Consider the following 10,054-nt stretch of genomic DNA (forward strand, 5'->3'; position numbering starts at 1 on the left):
CTGGCACGATACATTATCATGATTGAAACATTATTATGCCCGTCTGATAACCCTACTAAACCAATCCTTCATGTTACAAATGAATGCCTCCTGAAGAACACACCCAGAGAACAGCAAATAGGACTTCTAAATCTCTTCTTTAGTTTGTCGTGAGTTTTTCGGAGACAGAAAACTGTCTATATCAACAGACCGCAACTGTATTCTCACCTCCTGCCCAAAGATCTCTGCTTATCTTTAAGATTTCTTCACATCAGTCTTTTATCCCCAATTCTTGTTATGTCCCAATTTGTTTTACTGTCTAGGAATCGTCCAGTTTAATAAAAGCACGACAAAATCACACCAAAGTCTGCTTACTCTTCTAAAAGTGGTCTACAAAATTAGAAAATAAGGACGAATAAAGCAACAGCAACATTTGAACAGCTTTAAAATCTTGTGCTTGAAAACCCATTTAGACTCGCTCGGCAGAGCAAACACAAAGACAGTCATCGCATGGCAAAGAATTACACAAAGGAACCCAAGAGGTGACTGCACTTTTCCACTAGAGCTGTGATCTAAGATATTACGAGTCACGTGTTCTCAGACAAGTCGATTATTGTCAGATTTTTTTATCTTTATGCTGCCACTTGCAGTAACAACGCAGCGTGTATGAACAGCTGCACCGTGAGCTCACTGCCCACTAGTCGCTGAAGCAGTTTAAACAATCAAACAAAAGTACAGCTAGAATCAGTGGAAATAAGAAAAAATACAATGACACACACACATACAACTGAGGCATAAAATCAGCTAATGAAGCGCAGACTGATGCACTTTTTTATCTCCCCTTCCCCTCCCTGTTCAATTTCTGATTCTGATCCTACAGCAGGAAAGGATCCTGAAAGCTTGCGAGGTCTATAAAGCAGCAAACTTTGACTGGAGGTAACCACATCCACTGCTTGCACTTCTGACTTTCAGAGACACCCCCTAATAACGGTCTCATAGGCGCAGGAAAGAGACCCAGGAGCCTTCAAGAAACATGTGAGAGCGGCACGGCCTGTCCATTGTCATGTAGAACAATGCTGGTGCAAAATGTGTCCACATGACAGCATTTCTCAGGAAGTACTCTGCCAGATCACATCCTGTTGCAGAAACAAGGTACGCATGACCACCGATGAAGAGGGGGTGAAAATGTGGAGCAGGATTCGCTTTGCACTCTTTGTTTTGAACCCATTTATCCAGCTCAGCTCAGGCCCAGGTTTGATCACATATATACACACATATACATATACAGGTGGGACTGAACAGAAAAACTACAAATTTCCAAACTGATTTGCTTTGGTTTCTATTTGAGTTGAAGAATTTGAATATTCATTTAACACCAGGCTTCTTTACTTGAGCCTGCAAAAATTTGTTCCCGCACAGAATAGCTGCCAACTCGCACCTGATGCCTGTCAGCCAGTGAGGGAGCAACTAAATTATTTTATAGAGAATCATACAGTATTCTCAAACTGGATAAAAAGCTGCAGCTGAGTCCATAAAACAGCTCAGTCATCTCTCCTTTGCTTTTGGGTAAATTATTACCCCCCCCGGCCTTGCTGGTGATATTTGTATTTGTGATTCTAAAGAGGTTACGGACACAGTGTAACCTGTGGTTTAAGGGGCTTTTTCCTTCATTAGCAGCAATCCTGGACCGCGCTAAGTATTTCTGAAAAACTAGCTCACTGTATCACTGTGAGGCTGAAAAGAAAGCAATACTTGCCTTTTGGAGCATTAGGGGGGTTTTTTAGGTGTTTTTTTTTATGTAGGGCAACAGCCCAGTTGTTCACGGGGTGTTTGGTTATACAGAAATAAAGGAGACATGGATAATTGATAGCCTCTAGCCAATCAGGAGTGAATATTCCTTTTAGCTAAGGTACAAGGCTTTAAATAAACCATGAACCAGAAAACCCCCATCATCTATCATGTCTCCAGGATGTCACCGTGACATTTGAAGGCTTTGAACTTGTAATATTCAACTGTTTTCCACATCTCCAAGCCTCATCAAAATATACTGTCTGTATCAGCCATTTATATGCCACAGCACCCCCCCCTCCTCTTCCCATCACCCTCCTCAGCAACATCCAGGCCTGAGATAAAAAAACAAACAAAAAACTGGCCCTTTTGTTGAAACGACTGCTATATGTATAACTATGTTTCGCATGTATCAGTTATCATTATGTGGTAAACCGAAAAAAAAAAACGCACTCCCCCGTCCCTCATTTGAATTTTCCTCAAACATGCGAAGTGAGAGCAATATAGCGTGCGTCCTGTGCTGACGCCTGCACGCCACCAGGCATGACTTCTCCACCGTGCCGCCTGCTATAGTAGGATATGTTGCTCCAAAAGAGCAACGCGCAAAGCAATGTCAAGTCATCCCCGCACGACGTAGGTGAATCTGCATCCAGATGCAGGAGAGCAGCAGCAGCAGCACACCAGCCTTTGCCTGCTGGATGGGGGGGGGTAACCACATGGATCGCGTCGTACATTTGTATTTGTCTCACAGGCCCCACTGTATGGAGGCAAAACCAAGTGTAGAGCGCCATACACGAACATATACATATATCTATATAAATAACAGCCGTCAGAGGCTATTGAATGTGTGCCATGAGGCCAAGCTCAATACAGCTGCACGGCACGGTGTTTGGAACTATCCGAAGAGCTCCGGGCAAATAAAGATCTTCTTCTTCTTTGGAATATTCTAGAGGGATGGTAAAACCGAATGGGACAAAGCAAAACTTCATTATGAGTTCCTTTTATTGTTTTGGTTTTTTAATGTTTATTTTTGAGTCACCTCTACACAGTGAGCCAGCAGTAGCCCGTAAAGCGACAAAATGTGCTCGGCTCACTGACACTGATAGGGCGCCCCAGCCAATATTCAGCCTGGGAGGCGGACATAGCGCTGGGGCTTCATGACTCCGCAATTTGGCTACACTGCTTTCTATCTCCGGACGGGGCTTATGCACTGAGCCCGTGCTCGGGAGCAGGAGGAGGAGAGGGGGAAGCTCATTACCTCTAAAGTTCGTATTTCCTGCTGTGTGAGGTCGTTGGTGGCGGCGCATTTGGTGCGTAGCCCCTGTAAGCTGGAGATGGAGATATCAATCATATTCTGGATCAGTTCGCACTGATGTAGCGCGGCCATCGCTGCGCCACCGCCGCTATCCCTCTCCGGCTGCTCATCACTCTCGACCATCTTTCCGCCTTTAGCAGACACACTATCCATTCCTCGGCATTGGGCACGGCTGGAAGGGCTGGAGTTAAAGTGTTAAGCTAAAAAAATGTCAAATAAAAATAAATCAAACATATGCAGCAGTCCGGCGACGCAGCGACCTATTGTGGAAGTTAGCTGACAGCAATTGTCCCCAGCTCCGAATCTGGAAAAAAAAAAAGAAAGAAAAAGAAAAGAAAAGAAATGGAAGCCCTCCGTGCAAACAAAAATGTTGACAGAGATCAAAATAAGGTGCTCGACGGTGACCCGGGTCCAAAGTCCAGTGAGGCTCGACTGAGAGGATACTCAAAGCTTCCACCGACACAGCTCTGACAGAGGCTTCCACCGTCTGTCAGCTGTTGGGAACATCATGGAGCGCGGTGCAATCTGGGAAATGAAGTCATATAGGTTACACCAACGTGCACTCCTCTGTCGTCCGTTCGTTGCTCACGCAAGAAAGCGAATGAAGAAAATGAAGGTTTTGAGAAGTATTAAAGTAACTTGGCTTCATCCGGGTGTCCTCCTATTTATTTTAATTTATTTTTTTGTTGTATTGCAAGGTAGGAAAAGCGTATTAATAATACAATTAACGACGGCTTAATTGCATTAAACTGTTTTGATATACTGCAGGCTGATCCACTGTCACGTGGCTTACTGGCACTTATCAGGGTTTTTGTTGTTTTAAATATCCGTGCTTCTCCTACTGTGACAATTTTTCAGCTGGGAGAAGATAAGTATGCAGGGTCAGAGGTAGAGAAGCCTAAATGCAGGGGCGATTCTAGGATGAAACCTTTAGGGGGGGGGGGGGGCTCAGCCTCCAATCATAATGTAATGCATACAGTATACGTGTCTGTGTAAAGGCCTTTAGGCTCAATGATGTTCTCCAGAATTTTGAGAAATAAGTTAAAGAACTATTTGTAGAAAAGCGAGTGAGAGGAGAAATGTGCTGTTTCAGTCTCTTAACCATATAAAGACAGCCCATCTTACTTACGCAACTACTTATCTCTTACTTCTACTTAAAAACCTCAGTGTGAGTGCACTGTAACATCACGACATCAACAACTGTGGACATTTAAATCTGTTTTCACCGTAACCTGCACCCACTCCAATAGAAAGGTTGGCAAAATATAACATTCAGTAATAGCAAAAAACATGAATATTACTTTACTACTGTAATTTTTTAGTGCAATTTAGGGATGCTAAGTGTCCCCCCCCCCCCCAAAAAAAGGCCTAAAACCCCAATGTACCTGGATAAATAAAGATGATGTAAATCACTTTGTATAGCTCCTACCTTGTAACAGGAATGATCTTTGTGTTTCAAAATGACTTGACATCATTCATTATAGATATGTTTGACAGATTATAGTCCAGCAGGTCATTTTAGCAAATAGTGGAAATCGCTTTTCGGCAGCAAAGCAGATACTAAAGGAACTGCAAAATAATGCAAAATATACTGCTGTGGTGCTACGAGGACATCCAGGCCTCAGCATACTCCCACTTTTTCTATTCTGATTGCAGATCCGTACAGAGAGGCAGGGCAATTCCAGAGTAGCTTTGGACACCAAGAATAATCACCACCTTTCACCTCACTTGCAGCTCCATACACTGTCATTATACTGTGTGGAGCAAAGCTGATGCACCAGAAGAACTATTTGGATAGGAAATTTAGCAATATGATTAAAAGAGTGTCGACTAGTATATTCCCGTATTCCTTGTATTTACTTTCCTTACACGCTTTAGCAAAGACTGTGAATCAGTGCCGAATCGTCAGTTCATCTGATCAAGCTCACAGACTGTAGGCAACATCATAACTGCATGTAGTGAAATATACAAGGTGTACTTTGAGTAAAAATGAGCTTTACACCCAGAGAATAAAGGATATGTGGATATTTAGTATATTTTTATATGCATATTTGGCACAAATGAGACTAAAAAAGTGATTTTATTGTCGTCCTCACAGAGCAACGAAAGCCATAGAATGCATGGAGGCAGAAATGAAGGAATAACAATTTGTTACTGCAAAGTCGAAGCCGAGGTAGGTCGTCTGTCCTCATATCAGGACAGTGCATATTATATCTGTGGGGGTGGGATGAATTTGCAGGTTTCCACAACCGTTAAGTAGCAGTACACATGGCTTATTGCTGCAATGAGGGTGTGATGTTCCTTCCTTTAATATACCCTGATTATACAATGGAACGTGAGTCACTTCTCATGGAGCCCTCTGTTCCTTCTCCTCCATCTGTCTGTCTCTTCTCCTCTTCTGATTTGCAGGGAAAATGTAACTGTGTCTTACACCAGTCCAAATATCAGCTGCACATGGTAGCACATAGAAATCAGACAGTGCAGAAGTGAAAAACCACGTAGAGGGATTAGAAACCTCACTCTGGCTGTTTTCGTACACCACTGAGTCGGCCTCAAATCACTTGAAGCTATTAAAGTCAAAATGAACAACTTTGGTTCGACTTAAAATAATCTGTAACCTGGTTGTATTAAAATGTTATGTTTATTAATGCACATACAGTATATGCGAGTTCTTACATTTAGAATCATGGGTTAAGAAAGGTGACGCTGATAAGTAGTCTCTTTATGTTTGAAGTTTAATCAATATTTACTCGCAAACAACACATGTCAAGTTGGACAGACCTAAATCCTGACTGAAACACAAAAGAGACTTACTAGGAAATCCGACAAGCTTAGATTGCTATATGAAATATTAAAATGTAAGTCGATTAAACTAAGCAGCTTGTTGAATTGTCTTATCTTTTCAAGGCGGCACTGTTACTTTCTCACAAATATATTAGAAGTACATGTAACAGCCTTCCTGTAATGGAATGAAACAGACACAAAGTCTCACTCTCAAGCTATTGTTGTTGTTGGTCCACCACTTTGTGAATTCAGCCTTGCTGTATTAACAGCACAGATTTGATGATGAAATGCCAGCAGGACACCACGCCAATTTCAGCTCCTCTCTGCTTTCAAAATCAAGTTACAAAGCAGTAACAGAGGGATCATTGTAATAAGGGCTTTACAAAGAAAACAATACTAGTATGCTAAAAGTTTCTCTTATCGAGGACGTGCTCTTTTAATCAAACATACCAAGCAAAATGGAAAAGATGGCTATTCTGTGTTTCGAAATATAATGACATAACTGTTAAACTCACATATGACAAAAAAGGTGAATTTTGAGCAGTTTTGTTTTTACTTCAATTGCGCTCTTTCTCATGAAACATGTACCGTGTTGCTAAGGACAACAAAAAAAGAAAAATCAGTCTCACCATTTGTTCCTCCTCTCTGTGTTCTGTTTTTGCTGCAGTTTTTTTTTCCAAGATTTTGTTTCCATTTTAAATGATACTTGAAAATGACTGGCCATTGAAATAACACTGTACATCATGTAAGAAATCCCACAAGTATCTTAGTGGAGCATAAGTACAATGGTCAGCTCGCTTGACACAACTCAGAGAGCTGAGGACGACATGATTCTTTCACAGCCTCATGGTCTCTTAAGCCCTTTAAACTGTTGTACTATTGGACAGCCAAGACACAACACACAGCACGGAGCTCCCGGCTTTAGATTAAATTAGACTGTAGACAATCTAATTCCATCTCCTTTGCTAGCCAGGATTCCCAGCAGGCATCCGTTCAGGTCTTCGGAGGGTGAGCCCCAAAAAGAGCATTTAAGACCCACGACCTCTGACCTGGAAAGCCTGCCCATGAGGCCTGCAGCACAGCTAACAAGACACTTGTCTCATTGCACTGTTTGGATACTTATCCCAGGTGCACATAGCTTTGTAAACCCTTGAGAATTTTCTATAATTCTGCACAAACACGATTTTTTTACATCAGTGAGACAAAACATCACAAGTCAGGCTATTTATTTAACCCAGTAGTATTTATCCAATCATAAATGTTTTCATTAGATAACAGTTTCTGGATTACAGGCAGGAGAGTTCACCTGAACTCCTTCACCATGAGATCTTTTTGTTGTTGTGTCCCGCAGAGTGTAGTTTGGTATTGTCTTGTTGAAATAAGCAAGTTCTTCCCTGAATGGCAGCATATGTGGCTCCCAAACCTGTATATATTGTTCACAGCATTAATGGGACCTTCACAGATTTACAAATTACTCATACCATGTGCGCAGATACCGTCACAGATGCTGGCTATTGAGCCAGATGGTCTCTCTCTTTATCCATGAATGCAACTTCTGTGATTTCCTAAAAAAGATTTCAGTTTTAGTGTAACTTGAAGGATCAATTAAGTATGAGTCTTTTAGCCTTTCAGTCCAGTTTTTCTTCTTTAATGACACTTCTGTAGATGATGAAACCTTTAAGCGTCCATAAAATTTTAAATTGTTGGCCTATGTGCCCACAAAGCCTCACAACTTGATGACCCACTCCACAACTTTACTTTGGAAAAGCTCTGAGAGCTCCTCTGTTATTTCACCCAGTCCTGTTTCTATTTAGGATAATTAGTTGTGAGATGTTCCACTGGTGGGAAACTCATTCTTAAGAATTTTGTAACTTTCCAGTCTTTTGTTATTCACATATATATATATTTTTAAAAGCATATATTCTCTTTAACAAAAGCTTCTACAGGTATATTGTCTTTTAACTTTCCGTTGTTTACAGGTTTTAAATAACTTCATCATCACTGATTTCTGTTTTTACTGGTATTTTTTAGACAACTTCCCAGTGTTGTTATAAAATGCATTTGTCTCATTTGATCTAATTGTGGGAAACGTTTGAGTTTTTAGCTCTTATTTATCCAGAAATACAGTCTTCTGTGTGCTTCCTACTTTCATTACTTTAGTTATAAATACTGCATTCAAAATTTTGGGTCAGTTAAAAAGAAGGTGCCTGTCATAAATCTGCTTTGGTACTCTGAAAAATGCTTTGCTTTTGTTGATTTTTTAAACTATACATATCAACATTTTACAATAGCTAAGAGGTGAATTTCAGTTGCTCCATTTTATTTTGAAAGAATCAGTGATAATTATTCAAATTCAGGACCATTTTTAAGAACTGATTTTACAGTTCTTAAAAATGTCCATCAACAGCATTTCGATTAATTGTGGATCACAGAAAAGTATATTTTACAGTGTCAGAAAAACACACTCAAATGCTATGATGCACTTACGAAACTAACTAAAATAACAAAGAACAAATGTATAGGAAATTCCTTCACTTTTAGTCGCTTAATAAATGAAATCTAAACTAATACTGAAAATAATAAAAGTAAACTCAACACTTAAAAAAATGAAAACTAAAATAAGAAAACTCACCTTGCAAACTAATTGAAACAAAACTAAATTTAAGAAAAATGTACAAAATAAAATAAAACAAACAAAAAAATCAGCTACTATCACTCTGGCTGTCGGTTTGGTAAATAAATTTAATTTAAAAAAATGTTTTCAAATACAGACCTATGTACACACTGTTTGATGTGACTGCATGAATCACAACGCGAATTAAAAGAAGTAAGACACAGCAGTGAACTGCAGCTGATTTCTCCACTCCTCACAGTGGCCAACACCACCATCTGCTGGACATCTGTGAAAAAAGATCACACGTTATGGAGTGTTAAAGAACTTCCATGGGATAAAATCAAGAAAATTAGATCTCATGAAAGGATATGCATATTCATAAGCAGTCATTATCAATAACATTTCACACACACCAGCAGTGGACATTAAACACTTGAACAGAGCATGTGTTGGGCTGATGGCTTTCATGGTTGATTAACAGCACCTGCTCCAACCAGCCTCTCGGTTTGTTTCCTGCTTGGTAATCATGCTGGTGGAAGAGCTTACCCAATTCAGTCATTTCAGCTAGCAATGCAAAGAATACATTATCTAAGAATGAAACATGATTTTTGTGTGTGTGTGTTTGTGCGTCCAACATGTGACGGCCAGTCTGTTTCAGAAAGAACTGTTCTCAGGGGACTTTGATGAATTTGGCTAACAGTCAAAACCGTTCTTACAGCATATCACAGTGAGAACACATAATAAGTTACCAACAGTAAGCATAAGTACAGTACCACAGCTGATCTGGTTTGAATTTTGTTGGCTGTGACACAGTTGAGTTATTATCCAGTCTGACCTTTAATGGAGTCATACTTCAACTTTTTTTTAATTTTTTTAGATAAACTATTATTTTAAAAGTATTCAAAATCTTATTTCACTTAAAGTATATAGAGTTCCAGTGGCTTGCAAATGTTAATATATGTTATACAAAAGGTTTATACAAATCTACATTCTTGCTGAATTCAGAAACTTTTATTTTGTGAAATATTAGATTTAAACTCTTTCAAACATGTATTTGAATGCAACTGTGAGAAACATTTTGAACAGATAAACAACTTTGTCATTGTGTGCACAGCTACTTTGTGAATGCTAATCAAATCTAGGGAAACTAGCTGAGGCTATAAAGCTCAGGCCCACATTTTCTTATATGCTGCTAGGAAAATGGGAAATAGGTTTACTAAAATATGAGCAAATATATGTGGAAATACTTTATAAAGCAAAAACAGAGTTTGTACAATCTCGAGCTTGAATGTACAGCTCTTCTGGTGTAATGGCCTACCTCAGCACCGTTTCCCTTCCGTAAGAATGGTGAATGCTGATGAAGCGCTAATGAATGAATGAGCCACTCTTCCACCGAAGCCATTTCTGATGAGGCTTCAGTGAACAGTAGATGGATCAACTTAAGGGACAGATGAATCTCTAATCTCTATTTTTCCTATTTCTTAATGATGTGACTTTCAGGTACTGTTCATCTGCAGTTTTTAAATGATTTTATTTATTAAGGGAAAAAACTATCCAAACCTACCTGGCACTAA

General features: G+C 39.7%; 1 protein-coding gene and 1 long non-coding RNA gene across 4 annotated transcripts in view; one reads left to right on the forward strand and one right to left on the reverse strand.

Moving 5' to 3' along the window:
* ksr1a (kinase suppressor of ras 1a) overlaps positions 1-3,556 on the reverse strand; it is a 34,553-nt gene extending 30,997 nt beyond the window's left edge. For 2 of the 3 annotated variants that reach the window (XM_005471912.4, XM_025910852.1), the window contains exon 1: positions 3,026-3,555. In XM_005471912.4, the coding sequence (XP_005471969.1) occupies positions 3,026-3,235 (210 nt within the window). In that variant the 5' untranslated portion in view covers positions 3,236-3,555. Of the gene's footprint in view, positions 1-3,025 lie in introns of all 3 variants that reach the window. The other variant, XM_025910851.1, reaches the window with a different exon arrangement.
* Positions 3,557-3,654: 98 nt separating this feature from the next.
* On the forward strand, positions 3,655-5,734 carry LOC109203894 (uncharacterized). The gene is made up of 3 exons (XR_002063558.2): positions 3,655-3,780; positions 5,181-5,255; positions 5,492-5,734. It is a non-coding gene; the product is annotated as an uncharacterized LOC109203894 (long non-coding RNA).
* The last annotated feature ends 4,320 nt before the right edge of the window (positions 5,735-10,054 follow it).

Source organism: Oreochromis niloticus, linkage group LG10 (genome assembly GCF_001858045.2).
Source record: "Oreochromis niloticus isolate F11D_XX linkage group LG10, O_niloticus_UMD_NMBU, whole genome shotgun sequence".
Classification (NCBI taxonomy): Eukaryota; Metazoa; Chordata; class Actinopteri; order Cichliformes; family Cichlidae; genus Oreochromis; species Oreochromis niloticus.